At 43.7% G+C, this 24,918-nt stretch overlaps 1 protein-coding gene across 1 annotated transcript in view; it reads right to left on the reverse strand.

The window, feature by feature from the left end:
* Positions 1 to 22,555, reverse strand: part of wdr27 (WD repeat domain 27) — a gene marked incomplete at both ends in the record, with an annotated part of 316,569 nt that extends 294,014 nt beyond the window's left edge. The window contains 8 exons of the mRNA XM_084321236.1: positions 13,726 to 13,840; positions 14,635 to 14,749; positions 17,743 to 17,813; positions 18,097 to 18,148; positions 18,431 to 18,544; positions 20,674 to 20,801; positions 21,839 to 21,980; positions 22,538 to 22,555. Of these exons, the coding sequence (XP_084177362.1) occupies positions 13,726 to 13,840; positions 14,635 to 14,749; positions 17,743 to 17,813; positions 18,097 to 18,148; positions 18,431 to 18,544; positions 20,674 to 20,801; positions 21,839 to 21,980; positions 22,538 to 22,555 (755 nt within the window). The remainder of the gene's footprint in view (positions 1 to 13,725; positions 13,841 to 14,634; positions 14,750 to 17,742; positions 17,814 to 18,096; positions 18,149 to 18,430; positions 18,545 to 20,673; positions 20,802 to 21,838; positions 21,981 to 22,537) is intronic.
* Positions 22,556 to 24,918: the final 2,363 nt, after the last annotated feature.

A 24,918-nucleotide genomic window follows, 5' to 3' on the forward strand; every position in this document is an offset into this window, starting at 1 on the left:
ATTGCGAAACGTGTTTAGTCCCTTGTTTGTGCCGAATCTGGGTTTTACATGATTTGTGGAGCTCCCTCTGGTGTTGTGATCGTGGTATTCACTGACCTTTGGGAAGTATTTTGACATGTACATGGGTACCTTGGTCGTGTAGTGTATCTTGTAGACCAGGCCCATTGCAAGTTGCTGTACTCTGTCGTCTACTCTAAGCCATCCTAGGTTGGCAAAGTGTGCAGGGGTGAGGTGGGTTCTAGGAGTCAGGTCAAGCAGTAGTCTGACTAGTTTGTTTTGAGATGTTTGTAATTTGGTTTTTAGTGCCTTTGAGGTGCTTTGGTACCATGAGGTGCAAGCATAGTCGTAGTACCCTTGAATGAGTGCTCCTGCCAGAGTCTTCAGGGTATTCTTGTTTACCAGGGAGGAGATCCGGTACAAGAATCGAGTTCGTTGATTGACTTTTTTTATTACATTGGATGCCATTTTGTCACAGGAAAGATTAGCCTCTAGGATGGAACCCAGGTAGGTAATTTCATCTTTCCTTGTGACAATATTGTCACCCACTGTAACTGAGAAGCCGTCTGTTTTGCTGAGTTTGTTATTTGAACCGAAGAGAATGGACTCTGTTTTGCCCATGTGTAATGATAGTTTGTTGTCGGCGAGCCATATGCAGATTTTGCCTAGTTCCGAGCTGAGGTCCGCTACTGTTCCTAATTTATGCAAATGACATGTCATCAGCTTGTGACTGCAACTTGTTCCTGTTTGCGGACGACTCAGCCCTGCTGGTCTCTGACAAGAACAAGTTACAGGTTGAAAAAACCCTCAGCTCAGAACTAGGCAAAATATGCATATGGCTCGCTGATAACAAACTATCATTACACATGGGCAAAACAGAGTCCATTCTCTTCGGTTCAAATAACAAACTCAGCAAGACCGACGGCTTCTCAGTTACAGTGGGTGACAATATTGTCACAAGGAAAGAAGATATTACCTACCTGGGTTCCATCCTAGAGGCAAATCTTTCCTGTGACAAAATGGCATCCAAAGTCAACCAACAAACTCTTGTACCGGATCTCCTCACTGGTAAACAAGAATACCCTGAAGACTCTGGCAGGAGCACTCATTCAAGGGTACTACGACTATGCTTGCACCTCATGGTACCAAAGCACCTCAAAGGCGCTAAAAACAAAATTACAAACATCTCAAAACAAACTGGTCAGACTACTGCTTGACCTTACTCCTAGAACCCACCTCACCCCTGCCCACTTTGACAACCTAGGATGGCTTAGAGTAGACGACAGAGTACAGCAACTTGCAATGGGCCTGGTCTACAAGATACACTACACGACCAAGGTACCCATGTACATGTCAAAATACTTCCCAAAGGTCAGTGAATACCACGATCACAACACCAGAGGGAGCTCCACAAATCATGTTAAACCCAGATTCGGCTCAAACAAGGGACTAAACACGTTTCGCAATTATGCCACATCAATGTGGAACGCCCTACCCAAAGCTGTAAAGGAATGTGAATCACTACCCACTTTCAAAAACACTCTCAAAAAACACCTAAGGGAGACTGCAACTCGAAACTGGCCCCTGTAAATGTCCTAACACAACCCCCTCCAATGTACAGTAAAAATTACCAATTATGGTCTTGTCAATATTCCAATGTACAGTTTTGCTTGTACAGTTGTACAGTGTCCCCCACCCACCTCTCCTATCCAACCCCCCCCCCCCCCAACCACCTCCAATGTACAGTACCCCCCCCCACCTACCCAACCTCCTCCAATGTACAGTTTCTACGTCAAATGTATATACTTTTTTTCTGGACTCTTTTCGTATCACAAACAGTACTGTATTTGCAAATCTGGTATGTCATAAATGTATAGATGTAGCAGTACTGTCTATCTGTATGTCATATATGTCATATATGTTACGATGAATTGAAAATGGGGGACCCTGATGTAAACAAAACGAAAGTCTTTCTCTGGTCTGCATCCCCTTAACAATTGTATGTATTGAGCCGTACTGTACCCATTCTGCAATCTGTTAATAACGTTTTCAATCAATCAAACAACCCAGGACAGCACTTGATCACAAACAATCATATGATTTACCGGCAGGCCTAGTATCGACACATTCAACCCGTTTTATTCCTCCTTTTTTAATGATGCAGGGTTCATGATGACGTGTCTCATATTCATTACAGGTGACTGCTATACCCGTCACAAAATGTTATTTTTTTTTTTACACATTACGATTAGGATTTTACAGCACTTTAAAAATAAGAGGAGACTAAGCATGGGCCTGTCTAATGCCATGGCGGGGCACACTTGGCATGTGGGCCCCAAATAGGACAGAACTGCTATAATCGTACCAACAGTCAAGTTTCAAACAAAATACACACCTAGGTTTACATAGGTGATCTGGGTGAGGTGCTAAAATACAATAAAACATTTACAGGACAACATAGATTCTTTCCAGGATATTTGGTCATTTTAGTAAATTTTCCAGGTTTTCCATGACTGGAAATGTAGTCTCTGAATTTCCAGGTTTTCCAGGACAAGTGGGAACCCTGCTATAGATCGATTTTCTATTTGGCCCATATAAAAACTGTTGGCAGAACGTGCACATTGTTTTAAACATTTGTTTTGTTAGTGCATGAAGTTATGTCAAGCAGTTGCTCTCCAACACTGGCTGCCATCGATTGTTCACGCTGTGAAAAGTTACGTGTGATCCATATCCAGGAGATTTCCCCATTTCCCTACCTGGACATGTAATATTGTGCTTATGAATCTCATGGTGACATACCACTAAGAGGTAATGACTATTTCTGGGACTTGATGTTCTTATGTACCCCAGTTGCTACTGCATGTACATATTTGTGTTTTATTACACATATATGTAGGGCTGGGCGATATAAATATCGCGATATATTTTAATAATTGAGATTTATTTTTCTCTTGTCCATTTATTTTGTTTGCTTTCTAATTTAAAATACAGTTTGAAACCGTCTGTACACAGTAGGCTATGTGTGCTAGCAGAACTAGACTCCAGTCACGAGTCACGGTGCACATGTGCGGTGGTTTGTCCACCAAAAAAGCACCAAAAGATAGAAAATAAACTAGCAGAGCCAGAACTGTTCAACTCCCCTGGAGCCACAGCCAGAAGAGAAGCCGGTTTACTTTCGCTTTTAAACCAGTTGCAGCCTGAGAACTGGAGTGTGAGGGGATGTAACACTAAAGATGGCGGCAATGACAAAGAATTGCTGCAAAATAAACATACATCTGTTGTTAAAAAAAAAAAAGTGAGTAGTGAGTTTTTCCTTACCTTCGCGTGGGGTATGTGTTATTTATTTTACATTTTATTTTGGATTTCATGGTGTTTTTGCTTCATCATGGCTGGTCCCCTTCCTGCTGAACTTCTGCTGAACTTAGTTGTCAAGGAAACTGGATAGTGTTGTCACTGTGTCTAGACCTGACCGATGTGTCTAGCCAATATTTTGAATTTTATTTAGATTTACTTGCGCAAGCCCACAGCGCTGGCATACCTTCTCCTGTCAGTGTCCAATGTCATCCCAATATATACTTCCTTAAAATTCATAGGATTCGATCACAGACGGGGGGCGGAGCTAGGCGATCATGGAGTAGACGTGTTTCACGTGAGCTCCCTTCTACCGTGCGGAATATACGTTTCTCCCCATTAGTCTTTATTTTATTTTTATTTGTTTTTTGTCTGCTTGTTAAGTCGTCGAGTTTCAACTACTGCTGTCGACTTTTTTCGACTCTCTGCGATGTTGGTGGTGGAAACCAGATCCATGAGCGCTCCAGCCAGCAAACTGCCACCGGGCCTGGCCGCGCCATCGCCCGGTATCGGTGAGATAAGCGAAGCTGTGCTCTCGGTCATGACCAAGCTCCATGCAGAATCTGAGACACGCTTCGCTGAAACACAAAGAAAAGTGCTGGCGGATTTTTGTGATAACCTTCATCGAGAGATATCAGAGGAAATAAGGTTGGCGGTCGTCCCGTTGGAAGACAAGATGGAGTCGCTGCACGTTATCTCCTCGGCTAATGCTAACGAACTAGCCACGCTAACGGCGGAGGTCTCATTACAAGGCGAGAAGATGGCGGATCTGGAGTCCTCCCTGCTGGCTAGGCAGGCTGAAGTTGCCAAACTACAGTCGGTAATTGTGGAAATACAGTCCCGGGAGAGACGCTACAACATCAGGATTGTTGGAGTACCGGAGGGCAACGAGGGAGGCCGTCTCTCTGAGACCATGCCGGAATTGCTGCAAAAAATACTGGGGAATGATGTCCTCCCCACCCCTCCCGTTTGTGAGTCGGCCTACAGAGCGGGCAGGACCACTCCTGGAGTGAACAAGGAGCCGAGGCCCATTATTGTCAAGCTGAACAGGCTTCAGCAGAGGGAACTCATCATGCGGTCGGCCCGTGCCAGAAGGGGTAATCTAAGGCTTGGCGATCACAAAGTGGCCATTTTCGAAGATTTTACGCCGGAGGTTCAAGCACAGAGAGGCGAATACAAAGTGGTCTTGTCCAGGCTATGGAAACTAGGCCTGAGGCCCACGCTATTCGCTCCTGCGAAATTATCTGTGCTGGATAAGGACGATGGTCGGCGTTCATTTTGGTCGTTGGCTAAAGCGAAGGAATATCTCGAGGGGATACCCGAGACTGTAGCTTGATATCTAGTTCGGGTGAGTGACTTGGCGATGTGGGCCTGAATACATTGATAGGGCCGACTATTCACAAATACTTGCTGTCATGCCCGGACATGCTAACTGTCCACTGCCCATCCAACTAGCGGGGCTTCCCAATGACTTCTGTTACTTGCTAATGCTGTCCTCATGGTCGTACTTGTGTATCGCCTCTATGAAAGCTAGCGAGCTAGCTGAACAATGTACATAACAGACTCTAACGTGCTATCCGGATTCATCACTAGCTTACGCGCTAGCCTCGGGCTAGCTAGCGGGCTGCGTCTATCGTCTGCGCCGAGGCACTCGAGACCTGTTAATATTTACGTATTTTGGTTGTTGTTGCTGTTTAAGTGTCATCGGTTCGCACAATTCAACGGTGATCGGGTCCTTAACTAACTTCTTGTATGCTTTTATTTTTATATCCAGGCTGTTTTGAGCTTTGGGCTCCGGTAGGAGAAGATCGGTTGAATATATATATATATATACAATATATGATAACAGGTTGTCTCAGGTATTGCTTATTACCATCCCCGGGTTAATGAAGGTTGTTACGAAGGATCAGATTAAACCGAATATATATATTTATTGATTGATATATATTGCATAATATTTGTATATCGTTTGATATCCCTTGTATATTCCTTGTACATATACACGGAATATCCCTTTAGCCTAGTACAGACCATAATATTTCATTCTCCTATTGGACAGCGGTCCACAGGCGCCATGGCCATACCTTCAAGGTCTGGTTCAAAGTCACCGCCGGGGACATGCCTGGACATGAACGGTATTGCGCAAGGATATGAGACAGGAATAAAGCTGGTACTAGTTTGTTCACCTAAGCGTATAAATACGGCGCAGGTGAATACAGAAGCACTTAGTAACTAACGTTGAAGCCTCACCCACGATACGACGTGCGGTGAAGTATGGCCTGTTTGGCCCCAAATAGAGCATTGAGACCGCGTGCAAATTAATAACTGAAGTGTCAGAGTTTAACGCTGTACCGTCGAGTTCGACCTATTCTATTAAGTCAGTAATAGTCTATTTGTGTATAGTGTATCGTGCGGCTAAAGTTCTACAGTGACCAGCATCACCAACGTTTCCTCGTATCAGCTAGAGTGCTTATCCAGGCTGGGCTGCTTACCATGGCGCTTTCACCCGAGGGGCCGTGTGGATTATGTACACCGGATAACCTACCGACGACTGCATAGCCCTTTTCGGCTGGATTATATTTGCTTTTGGTCCTGTAATTAATGGAGCGGAGAATCGCCGACACCCACAAGTGTGTGGGATTTAACCTGTGAGGAGCCACGTCGAGTCTGCCTCTCAGAAGTCTGAGGCCGGCTAGCTTTCTTCCATGTGGAGCTACATGCTACGGAGAACAGCTGTATTCGTCTGCGGATCAAGATCTTATTGCACCGTCTCCTGTACTTGGAGTCTCCTTATCATCGTTGACCCAGACTCTACTACCGACAAATCCTCTACCCTTGCTGGCTTACAACCGGGGGGACCCTACCAGTATCTCCCGCTATATTACTAGTGTACCATAGATATAATTCCCTAAGATTCAGGTTGTATGATTATCTCCATGCGTAATATGAGAATGGACATTCGTTATTGATTTGCCTACGCACATTCCTTTGCCTTATAAGCGCATCCAAAGTGAAGTAAAGTAAAGTATATTATGTACCTTTTGCTGCTAATAAATACTTAAATCCAGCTTTGTGTGGAACCGAGTTATTGTGGGGAAGTGTTCATCATTAGATACCTGTGTACTGTATGGCCAGTAGGAATGTACATAAGACGGTAGTGGTTTAATGATACCATACTTATCAATACAGTCAGGGAATTGTACCCCTCAGTTACAAAGGTGTTTAATTCTATTCTTACATAGGTTATGTCATTCCAGCCGTTGTGCCTGATCAGAGGGGCTGTTACAGGTGTGCACTTTGACCATAACCCCCTTTTTTCCCTTTCTTATTATTGTCGTTGTTTAAATGACATCTGTTTGCGCAATTTACCTGTGATCCGATCCTGCCTTAGACTATCTGCTGGTATGCTTTAATTTAATTTTGTTTTGAATTTTCCTTTATCCATTTGTGCTATAACATTGCGACGTTGATGCGCAGACTCGGAAGTAGATGGTTGCAGGGTTGATGTTGAGTTATTATATAATAATGGCTATTTTTTCCATTATAGTTATCTCATGTTAGGGCCAAGGCTCACGGTGGTTTTCGACAGATATCTTTATTGAATTGAATTTTTATTATTATTTGTGTTTATTGGACTAGTGGGGGTTTAATCAGGGGTTTATCTAGAGGGGGGTCGGAGTGGAGAGCGTCTTATTGGATCCATGACTCCAGTGGGAAATGATAGGAAGATGACCATCCTTAGTGGATGGGGCATAGGGAGAGGGGATTGGAGAGTGGGTATAGGAGGGTTTAATAGGACGGGTGGGTTAGGGTTTAGAGTAGAAGGAGGGGGGGTTGTAACTGGGGTGGTATTTTTATGTGTTTTATGTACTGTTGTCTTATATGTGTGTAATTGTTCCTCCTCTGAACTCCTGGGATTGACCGTCTGGGCCCGCCTGGATCAGCGCCTCTGTACTCAGCCTGGCTGCACTGGTATGTTCTCTACGCATTTAGACAAACTCGACCATGGCTAAATTGAATATTTTAATTTGGAACACGGGGGGTCTTAACACCCCACACAAGCGTGCCAGTGTCCTTTGGTTATTGAAGAGAAGAAATATTGACATTGCTCTCCTTAGTGAGACGCATTTGTTGGTGGGTGATGTGTCAAGGCTAGCAAATCGACAATATCACGTTATCTCCTCATCCTCAGCCGATGATAAGATGAAAGGAGTCGTCATAGTTACAAGACGTAACCTTGATATCAAAGTCATGGATGTGTGGTCGGACACGGAGGGAAGGATTACTATAGCAAAAGTTGAGTTCTCTCATAGGAAGATGGCAATAATAGCATTGTATGCCCCTAACATATTTGATTCAGCGTTCTATAATACAATCACGAAGAATATGTTGGAACTCACTGGATACGCTCTCATTGTGGGTGGCGATTTTAATGCGTGCTGGGATGCGGAGATGGATAGGTCCGGGTCCTCTGAAACAAGCGACCAAAAACGGTCCTCTAAGGCCCTCAGGATGTGGGCCCAGGACACTGGGCTCGCAGACCTATGGCGCTTATCCAATCCCACCCTCAAGGATTACTCTCACCTGTCTGCCAGACACAAAACCTTCTCTCGAATAGACTATGCATTCGCATCCCCTAATTTGTTTGATAGTTTCGACGTCTCATTGGTTCCCCTGGCTCTCTCGGACCACAAGGGGATTTTCCTTGTGGCAACCTTTGGCAGGCTCTCCACGAGAGCTCCCAGGTGGCGTTTTAACTCAACCTTATTAAAGAACGATGATTTCTGTTCTGAGTTCAGGAGTAAACTAGCTGAATTCTTGCAGATCAATGTTGGCACGGTCGATGACCCCAGGGTCCTATGGAACGCATTGAAAGGGTTTATCAGGGGTCATGTCACACTTTTCGCCTCCAACTTACGTAAATCCCGGTCAAAAAAACTAGAAGGACTGGAAACATTATATGCGGATCTATACGCATCTTTGCAAACCAACTATAGTGAACGACTAAACACACAACGTAAGATAGTCAAGAAGGAAATAAACTCCATACTTAAACAACAGTCTGAGTTCTTGATACATAGGACAAGGCAAAATTACTACTTTCACGGCTCCAGGCCTAGCCATCTATTGGCAATGAAAATACGCTCGAATGATAATTTCTCGGATATCCCCTCGATCAAGACGCGACAGGGTACAATCACTACTGATTCGAAAAAGATCAACGACACTTTTAAAGAGTTTTACTCACAGTTATATAGCTCAGAGGTTAATCTCGACGACTCTAAATTTGAATCGTTCATTGGCGGGCTTGAGATACCCCACATTTCTGAGGAAGAGGCTAAGGAACTGGGGAAACCGATCACTCTTATGGAACTAAGGGAGACGATTGCTGAAATGCAGAGGGGTAAGGCACCAGGCTGGGATGGTATTCCACCCGAGGTGTATTTAGCTTTCTGGGACCAACTGGGCCCATTGATGCTCGATATGATCAATTACGCTATCGAACAAGGGGAGTTCTCAAGAGATGTCAACATGGCGCTGATTTCTTTACTTCTCAAGAAGGACAAAGATCCCAATGATTGTGGTAGCTATAGGCCCTTGAGTCTTCTCGGGGCCGATTTAAAAGTGTTTGCCAAGGTGCTGGCCCGCCGCCTGCAGAGATTTATGACGGTATTGGTACACTGCGATCAAACTGGTTTTATCCCGGGGCGCCTGGCTGCAGATAATCTTAGGAGGCTGTTGCATGTAGTCGATAACAGTAAAGACAATACAGCTCCGTCCACTGTTCTGTCTTTGGATGCCATGAAGGCGTTTGACAGACTAGAATGGTCATACCTGTGGAAGGTACTTGAGGTCATGGGTCTTCTAGACAGGGTTGTCCTCTGAGCCCAGGACTATTCGCGCTTTCCCTCGAACCATTGGCCCAATTTATTAGGCAATCGGAGGACATCGTCCCCATAATGATCAATAATACACCACACAAAATTGCTCTCTATGCGGATGACCTACTGATTTTTATGGATGACCCTTCCCGGTCGGCCACAAAATTATTGGGAATAATCGACGACTTTGGTAAATTGTCAGGCTTTAAGATTAACTGGAACAAATCAGCCTGCCTACCTCTTAATGAGCTGGCCAAGGCGGTGCGACTACCAGCTGATATCCCCATAGTGGAACATTTTAAATACTTAGGTATAGAGATATTCCCCACGCTGAGTCAAACTACTAAGTACAACTTCACGGGTACTTATGATAAAATACGCCAGGATCTAGACAGATGGTCGTCCCTTCCTAACTCCTTACAAGCCCGAGCTTCCATAATCAAAATGAACGTTCTGCCTAGGATAAATTTTGTTAGCTCAATGCTCCCCCTGCCCCCTCCAATAGACCACTGGCGCAAGGTACAATCGATGGTATCTAAGTTTATCTGGAATAACAAACGCCCGAGAATCAAAAGAGCTACTACTCAACGTAGGAAACAAGATGGGGGCCTCGCAATCCCTGATTTTAAGCTTTATTTCTGGTCCTTCTCACTGAGACCTCTGATGTGCTGGCTAGACCCTGTAGATGCTGTATCTTGGCGCTCCTTAGAAGCGGCGGCGGTCTCACCGCTAAGATTGCAGGATGTGGTGTACTCCACTGTCTCTATTTCGAAATGCCGGCTGAGGTATGGACCGATCATAACTCACGTGATCCAAACGTGGCGTTATGTACAGAGGTCGTGTGGGGTTAAATGCCCATGGCACCTGGACTCTCTAATTTTTAATAACCAGCAATTACTTGTTGGGCACAAGCCGGTTAATATTCCTCAATGGCAAAGGAGGGGAGTTCATACTCTGGAGGATATTTATGATAAGAACGGCCTCCGTGCGTTTCAGGACTTGAATTTTATGATCTTCCCGGCGAGTCCTTCTTTCTTTCCCTTCAACTAAGGTCAGCGCTGAGGGCGCATGGCGTGCCGTGGGCTCAAGCTTTGCACCCACACCCCTTCCTCAGGCTCATAGTGGACAGGACGACCTCCAGAGGGTTTGTCTCAGACTTTTATACGCTCTTAATTCAATCCACGTATAAAAATGTATCATTGGATACAATCTGGCGTGTGGATATCCCGGAGTTGGACCCCGAGTTTGACTGGGATGATGTTTGGGCAAATGTGGCATTATCTTGCCGCAACCCCAATCACCAGCAAATTAATTTTAATTATATTCATAGGACCTATCTTACACCTAGGAAGCTATTTGCTATGGGACTGATAACCGACTCTCGGTGCACTTTGTGCTCTCAAAAGGCCACTGGCACTTATATGCATATGTATTGGGATTGCCCACCAGTGGCCCGCTTCTGGAGGTCAATAGCGGACAAACTTTCAGATCTGTGTGGCTTAACTATCCCATTCACAGCTGTTACGCTACTCCTGAACGATATAACAACACTACCGCGTCCGTACAACTGAAAAGGGTTGTCCTAGCGGGCGTCACAGCGGCGAAGAAGCTAATAGCAATGAGATGGAAGGAGCCGGAGAAGCTCACAGTGATTAACTGATTTCCCTAACACTGTTGGATGTGATTTATCTTGAGATATCCACGGCGCGGATGATTGGGGTAGGGCAGGCTGGGATTGACCTGTGGTTCGCAGCAGCTGAGAAGGTCAGGACCGCCGTGTGCGGCTGAGCGGGGTTGGGGTGCTTGTTCGGGGGAGTCCGGCGGTCTCATGGGAGGGGGAGGAGGAAATGTCTTGTCTGTCTTGTCTTTTGTTATGTCCTGAATTTAACTGGGGATTTATTGGGGGGCAGCTATTTAGCTATTTCTTCACTATTTGGTCATTTATTAGATAGCCCCCCTTGAAACCTTGAAATTTTGGAATTTAAAATTTAAAAAGGTTGAACTCTATTTTCTTTTCTTTTGTCTTTATAATTTATAAATTGTTATTCTGTATTATTATTGTTTTTGTTATTTTCCTGTGAAGTTCTGTGTATTGTGATTGTGGTTAATGTGTTGTCTTGTTTCATGTGATTAATAATAAAAAAAAATGATAAAAAAAAGGGATTCGATCACAGACATCTATGTTTTCATCTACATTATTTCATTGAGCTGTAATTAAAGGTCCCCTATCTTATAAATGGCCTTTTCCAGGGGTTTGCATTGTTTTCTAGCAATGTGGGGTTGTACCAACACTGACTAGATATGAAATTCTCATTCAGTCCCATTCCTCCAGTTCAGTTGTTACAAGATCCTCCCCCAGTGAACTAAGCCATTCAGAATTGCCTCGCTTGTCTACGTAGAGATACTGATTTGCGTATCTTGATTTGCATACCTCAGCTCCTTCTGTGGTTGTAGCCACCGCCCACAATCAACAATTCGCTCAACAACGGAGCGGGTGAAAATAATGCGGAAGTGATTTCCCTGTCAGACACTTGCACTTCCCCAAAAGAGAGAAAAATAGAGAGAGAGGGAGGGAGAGAGAGAGAGGGAGAGACAGATAGAGAGAGGGAGAGAGAGAGGCTCATACGCTGCAAGTCTCAGAGCGATCTCTCCTCAGCTCTGTCCCCCTGCTTACACACACTCGCGACTCGAACACACATACACACACGCGCGTCGCGCTCTGTGCTCTCGTCTCTCTGTCTGTCTCTCTGTCTCTACCTCTCTCTCTCTCTATCTCTCTCTCTCTCCCAAAGAAAGGTATCTGCCAGTGCAGGTGGGTGACTGTCACTCAAAGCGCATTGCGAGTATGGGCGGAGCCCAGCCAAAAACAGCTTGGAATCTGGAAGTGCAGAAAGTGGTGCTCTACAGTACTTGATTAGAAATACAAAACAATGAATTTTATTAAAGAAAACCTTACAGATGTGTTCCATAGACTCACATGAATTGTGTAAAATTGCCCAAATAGTGAAAGAAATAGCTAAATAGTTCCCCTTTAACACAACACTAGGATTCAGTGTCTCTTCCGATGACTGGAGATCACTCATGGTCCGTTTCAAACTCATTAACTTCCAATAGCAGTCAAATTAAATGACTTTGTGCCGAATTGGTTAGTTTTGTGTTTTGAGTGTGAATTATAAATAAATCTACATTTCTGGTGAAGTACCCCTTTAATTTATACTCTAGACTGAAGCATCAGTTTGACACATGAATAAAGACGATACAGACGTTGCTCTGAGATGATACCCTTTACTCAGGCAGGACAGTATTATGGGTGTGGCCATTTCACTCTAATCAGGTCCACAAAACAAGAGGAAGGCTTGTGCCTGTGCTTCACATGAGTCCATGGCAACACTGAATGTTTTGACAGCCTGAAGCTGTTAAGGCCACTACCCTTTAATAGGAAGCTTCCTGTGATGGCCGTGGAAAGACGTGCTCCTCATCAGTCTGTCTAATAAAGATATGGTAAGTTCAAAACTGTTTCCAGACCCTTTGTGACAGCATGACACCGGTGTGTAGCTTTAACAGCACACAAAAAAAGACAGCATTCCATTTATTTGTTTTTGTTTTTTTAAACGACAACCGTATATTTACATTTCTGATATCATATTTTCCTGGATGACTCATAACTCTTTAGCGTGTGTGGAAACAATGACAACACTGAGCACTGTGTGGCCAACTCTCCATGGTAAAGTGTGAAACATACCCACACCCACACACCCACTACAACACACACGCACACACACACACACACACACACATATATATACATATACAAATCACCCCACTGACCGTGCAATGGGTACATGTTGAATACTTGTTTATTGATACTTGATTATCGATACTTGTTTGCATCTTGTGTTGCTGCGAGATCATATGCCCCTAATATGACGCTAGCATGACTACTACCATACTGTCTTTATACCTGTATCACTGTACATAATAATATTACAACTCTGTACATACATCTGATTAGCACTACACTCTGTAGTACTAATTTAAATATTTTATACCAAATTTAATCCTGTGTACATTGTATATTACTATTGCACTTTACTGTTACATTTGCACTCTGGTTGGATGCCAAATTAATTTACGTTGTTCTGTACTTGTGCTGTATAATGATAATCAATTTGAATCTAATCTAATCGTTATTCTTTATTTGCACACTGGATGACACTTTGAGTACTGCTTTTACTTTGACTTTCATTTATATTGTTCTTTTAATATCATAATTCTGTTGTTGTGTCGTCTTGCACAGCAGTATGATGACAATAAAAGCTACTCATCTTATCTTATAAGTGACTGTGACTGAGCGACCATTGTGATTCTTTGCAGTGAAAGACGATGAAGTCGCATAACAAGGTGACAAACTATTAATAGAAATTGCATCTCAAAGGCTAAGCATTTGATAATGATTACACATCATAGAGGCCGTCTGTATTTATTTGTACTGTACCTTCTCTGCTCATCAGCAGCAGCAGCAGCAGCAGCAGCAAAGGAACGACACAAAGACATGCTGAGGACAGGTTTCGTGGTCTCCACAGTATCCGGTTGCTCCTGGTGTACAACTCCTAGACAACACATCCACAAACAAAGTAGTATAGTATATGAGTTTATATTTTCCCTATATTCATAGAGGTATTTGATTAATTTGTTTGGGCAGCTAGATTTACAGTTAACACATTAACATTAACACATTAACTATGGAATATCCTTCCGGTCATGTGGGCTTGTAGTATTTGCAATGATCGACTCTTTGGAATGCATCCAGTCAGCTGGTTTGTACAATTTTAATTGAGAGGACTGGTGCCATCTGCCAACCAGGACATCATTCATAAATGTGACTTTTCTGCGTGTCAAGTTTTACTCAGGAAATATCTCATTAATGAAACTATATTTTGTTGAAATACAAATAGAACATTATTCTTAGCCAGAGATATAGGATATTTGAGAGAAAATGTACGAAAAGATATGACTCCTTTAATTCACATGAACCTACAGTAGTAACTGAAATGTGCTCAAGATCAAGATCATCCCCAAAGCCGGTCATAAATACCAGTTTACCCTCCATTCTTTCAGCAGTGGTGGCCCCCCCACTGTTGGGAAAATGTAAAGACATGGGAAATGTATCATCTGAGTTTATTGCCCACTCAGACCCAGCAAATAAGGGGCAATTACAGTACAGTTATTCCCATTTCAAGGCACAACAGGTATCAGGAATAACTGACAATGGGAAAAGGCCTGAGACCAAACCCTGGGTTTCTGTGCTGAATTATTCCCACCCGTGGCTGCGTGTAAGAAATTCTAAAGCAAATACTAAATTCTCTATACGACTGTTGTTTGGGATGGATGGGAGTAACACTACCTCTCTGACGGGAAACTGCATCCAGGTGTCTTTGATGTCTTTTCTGCATCTTCTCGAGGTCCATCCTGGTTACCAAATGACACTGGTGGTCATCAGGGAGAGAGAAGCACCACACCTAAAAATATTAGATTAAATTAGATTCAAATGTATTGTCATCGTACAGCACAGGTACAGTACAACAAAAATAAGTTGGCATCTAACAAGAGTGCAAGGTAACAGTAAAGTGCATTAACAATATACATTGTAACAAGTGATTATATGGAATATATATAATAAAGCTACTGAGTAAATATGCTAATATTTTTTTTTATCTACTTTTTCTCCCCATTTTTATATTTTTCTCCCGTCCACAATTTTGTATTGTCCAATTATACCCTCCCCCGTCTCGGACGTTGTTAGGCCATGCCTCCCACAAGCCGGCTGCAACGTGGACGAAGCCTTACATCACGTGTCCCCTCCGGTACTCGAGGAGGCAGCGTCGCATCTTTTCACCTGCACAGCGCAATCTCTCAGCGGCGAGGGTCTGCGTGGGAGGGACGCGCCACCCTCGTCGCTTCCTGATTCTACTGCGCAGGCGCACCAACCGACCTGTAGGAGTCGCTGTCCACAACGTCCGATCCCCACCCACCAGCTTCCCACCCCCTAATACTGCCAATTGTATTAGTATGAACGACCAGCCAAGCTGGTAGCAACGCCGAGAGCTGGGCTCGAACCCAGCATCTCCTGCGTTGGTGGCGAGCGCCGACTGTTCATCGACTTCAGCTCAGCATTCAACACCATCATCCCTTCCAAACTCATCTCCAAACTTGGTGACCTAACCCTAACCCTAACCCTAACCCTAACCCTAACCCTCAACATCAACCCCTCCATCTGAAACTGGATACTTGACTTCCTAACCAACAGACCTCGCCTCCTCTACCCTCACCCTGAACACCGGCATCCTATAGGGCTGAGCCCTCTCCACCCATGACTGCACTCCTGCACCAACACCATTATCAAGTTTGCAGATATCACAATGGTGGTGGGTCTCATCAAAAACAATGATGAGTCAGCCAACAAGGAGGAGGTCCAGCACATGGTGGCATGGTGCACTGACAACAACCTGGCCCTCAACACCAAGAAAACCAAGGAGTTCATCGTGGACTTCAGGAAGACCATAGCAGGCATGTATGCCCCCATCCAGATCAATGGGACGGAGGTTAAGCGTGTCTCCAGCTACAAATTCCTGGGTGTCCACATCGCCGAGGACCTCTCCCTTAACACTGGTCAAGAAAGCTCACAAGCATCTCTTCTTCCTGAGGAGACTAAGGAAAACCCATCTCTCTCCCCAAGTCTCAGATTCTGGTGAACTTCTATCGGTGCTCCATAGAAAGCATACTCACTAACTGCATCACAGTCTGATATGGCAACTGCTCTGCCTCGGACCAGAGAGCACTGCAGAGGGTGGTGAAAACCACCCAACGCATCACCGATACACCACTCCCTGCAATTGAGACTGTTCAACACAAACAGTGTCTGAGGAAGGCAGGCAGTATCGACACCTCCCACCCCAATCTCAGACTGTTTGCCCTCCTTCCCTCTGGGAGGCGCTTTAGGAATCTCAGTTCCAGGTCAAGCAGGCTCAGGATCAGCTTCTTCCCCTCAGCTGTCATCTCTCTGAACTCGGTACTACAAGTTCACTTTGCCCATTTAGTTAAGAGAAGAGAGAGAAGTAAGTGTGTGTGTGTGTGTGTGCGTGTGCGTGTGCATGTGCGTGTGTGTGGTTTGGCAGCACCTAGTGGTTGTTTTTGGTGCTGAACCAAGTGCACAGCATCACCTTACCTCACATCTCAGAAACCTTATGCAGGCAGGTGTCCTGAAATGACTGTGGACTGTGGAAGACGCCATGAGGATACATGAGTCTTCAACCGCCACGTGTTTGGTTACTTTGTTTGGTTTAATCTCAACTTTTGTTTGATGAATTTGTTTATTTCCCAACTGATTTAGATTTATTTGTAGAGGCCTTTTTATTTGGGGGAATGTTTGTTTGAGGTTTTGATTTTGTTCATGATAGGAAGACAAGTCAGCCAGAGCAGCTTATAGCCTAACCCGACAACTCAAACCACGCACGTTGATCATGTCTTAACGTTATGGCGTCTGTGGGCAGCTATTTGAAACCTGGTCCGTTTCTATGAAAGCAGGAGGGACGGGACTCTCGCTCACTGAGATGTCGGGAACTGTGTGTGCGGTGCTTCAAAGCTCCCATCAGTGTTGTTTTCTGCTCTTTCTCCACTGTGCTATGTAGAATATCACACTTCATGTGCCTATGTGTGTTAATCCTGTTCTTTACATAGACACATTAACTCCACGTCATATGTGCCGTACTGTACAACACAAACTGCAGCTCCCCCCTTGAAGCCTGCAACGCTTCACATCTATCACACAATGTGTCCCTGTTAAAGGAACACGCCAATATTATGGGAAATTTTGCTTACTGTCTTCTCCAGAGTCAAACAAGAAGATGGATACCAATTTCCTCTCTGTGTGTTCAGTAGAAAGCTATCAGGCTGCAAGCTAAATGGTCCGGTGGACCATTAGCCTAGCTTAAAACTCCGGGAGAGGTTGTTTTGGGCCAAGGGCTAGGCTAGTGGGCCGTATCCGCTTCCATTCATTTCTACTGAACACACAGAGAGGAAATTGATATCCATCTTCTTGTTTGACTTCAGAGAAGATGGTAAGCACATCCCATAATGTTGCCGTGTTCCTTTAAGCCCCAGGTGGGATCTTTTTAATTTCTTTGGGGGGGGGGGGGGGGGGTACACATCATATACATTCAAAGAGTCAGATGAAAAAATTAAAAATATGATTTTTGGTAACGTTTACCTCCTTAACCCATTGTAAAATCAGAATATAGGTCTGTTTTACTCCTATGTTTACAAACAAGATCAAATAAATAAACCTTTTCCAAACTTCTCAAGTAGAGAATGTTCCATTTTTTGCAGTGGTGGGGTCTACTACCGATCTGTTTACATGCTGCTGTTGGCTGGCGGCCCGTTTTGGTTCTGGACCCATAGGGTTTCCTTTGAGCTGATTACCATCTGTCTGAGTCTGGTAATGTGTCTCACTAACCTGTCCGTCAGCCGAGCCGGTGATGAGCTGCCTGCTCCTCTCCAAGAAAAACACACTGAGCAACGGAGACGCTGGAAAGCACAGGGACACAGCAGTGAGCATTCCACACCAGAGATATGGGGAAATACACAGAACATCAGATCAACTGTATTCACCCGAGGGATGGCTGGATGTATACGTGAGCATTCTGTACTTGCTTCTTTCTCAGCAAGGCAACGGCGGTTACGCATCACACACATCTCATATAAGCCGTGTTGGGGGGAAAACCACTGAATTTCATTCAAACTACCACCCTCTACTGCAAAATGTAGCTATACTGCATAGAAGTTACTTTTATTCCTGCCGATGTCATACCTGACAGTACGAAAGACTGGTACCAAACTGCCTCTGTTTTTAAATCCCACACCTGTGAAATAAATAAAGAAATATTATGAATAAATACAAATCATAGAGGTAGGACAAAGGAAGGCTTTATAGCTTTTACATTCCAATTATTTGCGTAATTGGAATTACAGTAATTGGACAGTATACATGCGTGGACAGGACAGCAACTTTAGAATGACTTTAGAATGCATCATCGTCATCACCAACATAATAATTATCATCATCATCATCATCATCATCATCATAACCATCATCATAATCTTTAAACCAACATTAAATCAAATGTGTGTTCATGTGTCAGGACCTTAAATGTGCGGTCCTCTGATATGGTAACCAGGATGTCCCCATCCCAGGGACAGAACTCTGCAGCTGTCAATGGTGCCAGGTGACCCGTCAATGTAGACATCACTTCCTCTCTCTGGGGTTCATAAGAAGATCACATTTTCTCAATCGTGAGACAAACTCTGACTGCCGTTTAACCACCAAGAATCAAGGATGTGTACGTGAAAAATGTTAAATGTACAGTAATAATAATGTAATAATCTACTTCCTATTTGGCGGTGGGAATATTACATGACACTGTTCCACACTGATAGACATTTTGATTTTACAACTTGTGATAGACAAGTTTTTTTTTTTTTTGAGTTTTTAAATGTATTTGATTGATTGATTGATTTTTATTGTGGAGTAAAAGACAGCATCCAAGGGATAAAAACATGAGAAAGTGCAAGCACTTATTTCCATCATGGTCCCTGATTTTGGACATGGACAGACATCATAAAACATAGAGCATCATAATAAAACATACTAAAACAGAGCATCATAATAAAAACATAGAGCATCATAATAAAACATAGAGCATCATAATAAAACATAGAGCATCATAATAAAACAAAGATCATCATAATAAAAAACAAAATAAAACATAATAGCAACCCCATACAAAAAAAGCACTTCCTACCCTCTCCTTCCTATGGCTATTCTATACTTCACTGGCTAGCCATTTCTTTGTGGCACGTCTAAAACTTCCCCCCTCTTCGATGTTTTTCAGGGCCACTGGAAGCTTGTTCCACTCCAGTGCTGCAGAATATAAAAATGTATTTGTGCCCATTAGGGAGTTAAATCTTGGCAGAATAAAATCCGTACTGCTCCTTCTAGTGGAGTATTTGGCCTCACAGCATCAGTAGGCAGCTGATCAGACAATATTATAGACTTTAATTTCTACCTAAATGGACAAAGCTCTGCCATCTCACTGCAAAAGAGCTGCAGCTACTTTAACCACACCCCGCTGCCACAAATACTTATTTAATGATACACTACAATGATGTTTTAATTCATTAATAAATTGCTTATTGTGGAATGTAAATGTCATAAGTAGAATTTGTTCAGCTTCAGATGTATCATTAATTTGATTTGTTACAAGTGTTTTAGGTCACCCTCTCTGAGCACAGCCAACTCCCAGTAGACTGAGGGGGCATGGCCTTTTGTTCACTATACATACATAATAATGTATAATCAGTATCGGTATATTAGTATATACACAAACTCCTCCTCAGATACTAAGTTACTGAGTGACTGCAGCTAGATGTGACTGATGGGCCCATTAAAGCAGCTAGATGTGACTGATGGGTCAATCAGAGCAGTTAGATGTGACTGATGGGTCAATCAGAGCAGTTAGATGTGACTGATGGGTCAATCAGAGCAACTAGATGTGACTGATGGGCCTATCAGAGCAGCTAGATGTAACTGATGGGTCAATCAAAGTAGCTAGATGTAACTGATGGGCCAATCAGAGCAGCTAGATGTGACTGGTGGGCCAATCAGAGCAGCTAGATGTGACTGATGGACCAATCAGAGTAACCTGTGTCTGTTATGCAACATTTCAGAGGAAGCAGACTGGATCTGAAATGGCTTGATTTTGTTGATACGTATCCAGGGGGTGGAGATCAAAGGCGTTTAGTCATCATTTTCACAACAGTTCTAACATTTTGGGTAAAACAAGATTTTCATTGTACTGTCTCTTTAAAAATTATTATGAATGTGTATTAAAATATAAATGAGGTGAATCATTCATATACTGTTCCCTTTGGCCTAAGACCGTTCAACCAATATTGGAGTCCTATACATCTTGATGGGTAGAGAGGGGCACTGATCGTACCGTGGTCAAAGGTTTGATTACCACTGGGGCTATGCATGTAATAATGCATGGTAGGGTAAGGCAGTGATTCTCAACCTTTTTGACATGTGACCCCTAAAAACAGAGAAATGCCTTTTCGTGACCCCCCCCCCCCCCCCCCCCCAATATGGTAAAGCATAGACATAATAGAAAAAAAATATTTCTAGTTTCCTTTTTTCAAGCTATTTCACTTGGATTCACAACTGGAGACTGAGAGCTTATTACAGTCACCTTTTCCTTCTTTTTTTCCTATTCATCAGTTCACAAAACATCTCCTCGTTCCTTCACTTGGTTGACTTGACATAATGAGCAGTCCCAGGGTATATGTAGGAAAACCTAGGGGGGGGGGGAAACAGTAGGCATTCTCCTACCTTGGAGCTCAGGATGTGCACCGTGGATCCGGAGCAGGCAGCCACACATTCATCATCCGAGTAACAGAACGAAAGATGAACCACTTCACCCAGTAAAGTCCCGATGACTGTACCGGTAGCAATCATGCCTGCAAAACAACAGCAGAGTAGTTAGTGTCTGACGGTCTATTGCTGTTATTACTAACCCCAACCAGTGGGACGTTTATGACCACAGCGGTGGTCCATGATCATCATGACGGTGATATTTCACTAGATGGCAGGGTTGCGTTGATTTTCATTCAGAAGAGTGGAGCGATCCACTCCCCCCTTAGTATTTTCTCATGTTGAGATAGCAGGAAGGTAGAGGGGGATACAGAGTGGGCGGTGGGGGGGCACGCTGCGCCGCACGCAGGAGAAAAGGTTCTGGTGGGATTTGATCACAGACCAGCAGGGGTAGGTGTGGGTTCCAGAGGCGGAGGCCCTCCTGACCACCACACCATCTGATTCAGGTTCTCACTGACACCAGTTATTACAACACAAGCACAGCAGAATAATCAAATGTGCGGCAATGTTAGTATACCAGTAGTTAAATTACGTGTGTGTGTGTGTGTGTGTGGGGCGACAGTGGCTCGGGAGGTAGAGCAGTTGTCTGGCAATCCGGAGGTTCCCGGTTCCATTCCCGCTCCTCCCGGGCAGCGTGTCGATGTGTCCTTGAGCAAGACACTTAACCCCTAATTGCTCCCGATGAGCAGGTTGGCAACTTGCATGGTTGCCTCCGCCGTCGGTGTGTGTGTGAATGTGTGGGTGAATGGGTAAAATGTGAGTAACAAATTGTAAAGCGCTTTGGATAAAAGCGCTATATAAAAAAGCAGCCATTTACCATTTACCATGTGTGTGTGTGTGTGTGTCCTCTTCCATCCCCCAGCATCTTACCCCAGACAGCAGCAGCTTGCAACATCCCCACCCACCCCTCTCCCCACCGCCGGGAGACACAAACCCAACCATACTGTGCCAATGCCATACCATGCTACACATATGGATAACCGCAGCCAGGCTGAACATAGCTAATGGAGACATGGCATAAGATGACTCACAATGTCGAATAGATTGATCTGGGGGTCAACCCCAAACGTTGGCCTACAACAGAGCTAAGCAGCTGACTCTTCTACTCAAGAGCTCCCCTTACCCTCTCTTGTTCTTTTATGGCAGTGCTCAACATCCCAGACGATGATGTAATCGGCCGAGGCAGAGCAGAGGAGCACTGGCTGACTGCCTCTTCCAAACACTGTGGCACTGATGTCAGCATGGTGGCCAGTCAGTCGCAGTGGCTGCAAAACAGCGTTTTCTTTTAGCACAGGCACTCATGGTAAAGGGGAATAATACCACCCATTTTGAACATGCACTATCTACTAAAGTTAGACATCAGAGAGAGGACCAGCTCTGAACCCTTCAAACCGGGATGTAAAATCTGCATCTGCAGGCTGCTCCATAGACAATAAATGGGGCTCTGAGTTTAGGAGGCCACAGAATGTTTGTGTGAGATCTTACACACAAATGAGCTTCTAACAGTGCTACCTCTTGGGTATAAGAGCTCACAAACATTTAAGGCCTCATAAAGTCAGATCCCCATTCATTGTCTATGACATAGCCCTATATTTTACATCTCACTTAACGTATTTCACTGATTGGAGGATTATCTCTCTCTGATTTAGCTTTAGTAGTGCATGTTCACAAATACAGTAGGCCTACTGACTCACCTGTCCTGGGGCACAGGAAGAACATTATGTGAATTATTCAATTGGGTGACATAGACATCAAATACGTTCACATTTAAAAGAGATGGGAATTTGTCTTTCAAATACATTACGAATATTAGCAAACATACCTTCTGTTCGGTGTCCATATGGTTATAAACAAGCATCTCTTTACCATGTGCTGGTATGGCACAGTAAGAGGGGCAGCATGCAAGTTGCAGGTTAGGCATCAATATATCACAGGTCAAAGTGAGCTTCTCTACCAACATGGTGGCTCCAAAAGATCCTTCGGTGCCAATTTAGCTTGCGAGTGTCCGTCTTGCCGCAACGGTAACGGTATCCCATTGATAAAAGCTAATGCTAGTTGTAGGCTACAACTTGTAGCTAACTAACAGTAAGGGTTCGAAACAAATCCAACAACAAACGCTAATGTTATAATAAGTCGCCTTCAATTATTTGTCGGTTAAACTAGTTTGGAAGTCAAATGGAATAGTAAAACAACAACATTCAGAGCAAACTTTGCATGGCTTTCAAACAGGTTGGGTTGCCTGGACAACTGATGGCAACTACAGTAGATAATACTGTATTGTTGTATTTCCTTTTTGAACCACAAGATGGCAATCGGGTGTTAGGTTTAAAAAAGGACCTCGCGTGGCTCGATCGCTCCCTGTTATCCCCCACATACATACACCACCCCACACACACAGTATGTTTTATAAACCATAAACTGTGTAGTTATTATCTGTGATTTGACATTTCACTGTACAACTCAAATGATGATCTATTATCAGATTAGCACAAGTAAAAACAAAAGAAAACTCTAACTGAGAAATGCTGTCATTTATTTTACAACAATATGTCATCAAAATATCAGTCAAATTCCATTTAGTATGTATTCCGCTCTGATCCATTTGAAGTATAGGGACGACGTAGTCACGTAGAGAAGATCACCACGAGACATCCACTACCTTGGAGAAATACAGGGAGACATACATAAATAATAAGCATATTGAATAGAAGCACAGAAATGGTTAGAGTTCCTGTGTTTGCAGCATTTATTTTACAATAAGCAGTGCAACAATATACAACACAATTATTCCCACTTATGAGTTGAAAAAGTAACTAGGAGTTGACTTATTTTGTACGTAGGCCTATATTCCGCTCTGATCCATTTGAAGTATAGACTCAGGCGACATAGAGAAGAGATGGAATACATCTAAAACAAACATCACTGAAAACTCACCACAGAGTGTTTCACTTTCTCCTCGCTTTGCGATGCCGATGGATGGGATTGATTGATTGATTGATTGAAAAGTTTATTAACAGATTGCAGAATGGGTACAGTACAGTACATCTCAATACATACAATTGTTAAGGGGATGCAGACCAGAGAAAGACTTTCGTCTTGTTTCCACCAGGGTCCCCCATTTTCAATTCATCATAACATATATGACATACATGACATACAGATAGACAGTACTGCTACATCTATACATTTATGACATATCAGATTTGCAAATACAGTACTGTTTGTGATACAAAAGTGTCCAGAAAAGGAGTGTATATACATTTGGCGTAGAAACTGTACATTGGAGGAGGTTGGTGGGGTGGGGTTGGGTGGGTTGGGTGAGGGCTGTACATTGGAGGTGGGGGGGGGGGGGGGTTGGGTAGGGGACACACACACAATTTACACTGTACATTGGAATGTTGACAAAGCCTTACTTGGTCATTTACTGTACAACTAGGTTAGGACATTTGTAGGGGCCAGTTTCGAATTGCCGTCTCACGTAGGTGTTTTTTGAGAGTGTTTTTGAAGGTGGGTAGTGATTCACATTCCTTTACAGCTTTAGGCAGGGCGTTCCACATTGATGTGGCATAATTGCGAAACGTGTTTAGTCCCTTGTTTGGGTACCTTGGTCGCATAGTGTATCTTGTAGACCAGGCCCATTGCAAGTTGCTGTACTCTGTCGTCTACTCTAAGCCATCCTAGGTTGTCAAAGTGGGCAGGGGTGAGGTGGGTTCTAGGAGTCAGGTCAAGTAGTAGTCTGACTAGCTTGTTTTGAGATGTTTGTAATTTGTTTTTTAGTGCCTTTGAGGTGCTTTGGTACCATGAGGTGCAAGCATAGTCGTAGTACCCTTGAATGAGTGCTCCTGCTAGAGTCTTCAGGGTATTCTTGTTTACCAGAGAGGAGATCCGGTACAAGAATCGCGTTCGTTGGTTGACTTTTTTTATTACATTGGATGCCATTTTGTCACAGGAAAGATTAGCCTCTAGGATGGAACCCAGGTAGGTAATTTCATCTTTCCTTGTGACAATATTGTCACCCACTGTAACCGAGAAGTCGTCAGTCTTGCTGAGTTTGTTATTTGAACCGAAGAGAATGGACTCTGTTTTGCCCATGTGTAATGATAGTTTGTTGTCGGCGAGCCATATGCAGATTTTGCCTAGTTCCGAGCTGAGGGCTTTTTCAACCTGTAACTTGTTCTTGTCAGAGACCACTCAGACCAGCAG

This window comes from Notolepis coatsorum (assembly GCF_963971535.1).
Source record: "Notolepis coatsorum genome assembly, chromosome: 9".
Taxonomy (NCBI): Eukaryota; Metazoa; Chordata; class Actinopteri; order Aulopiformes; family Paralepididae; genus Notolepis; species Notolepis coatsorum.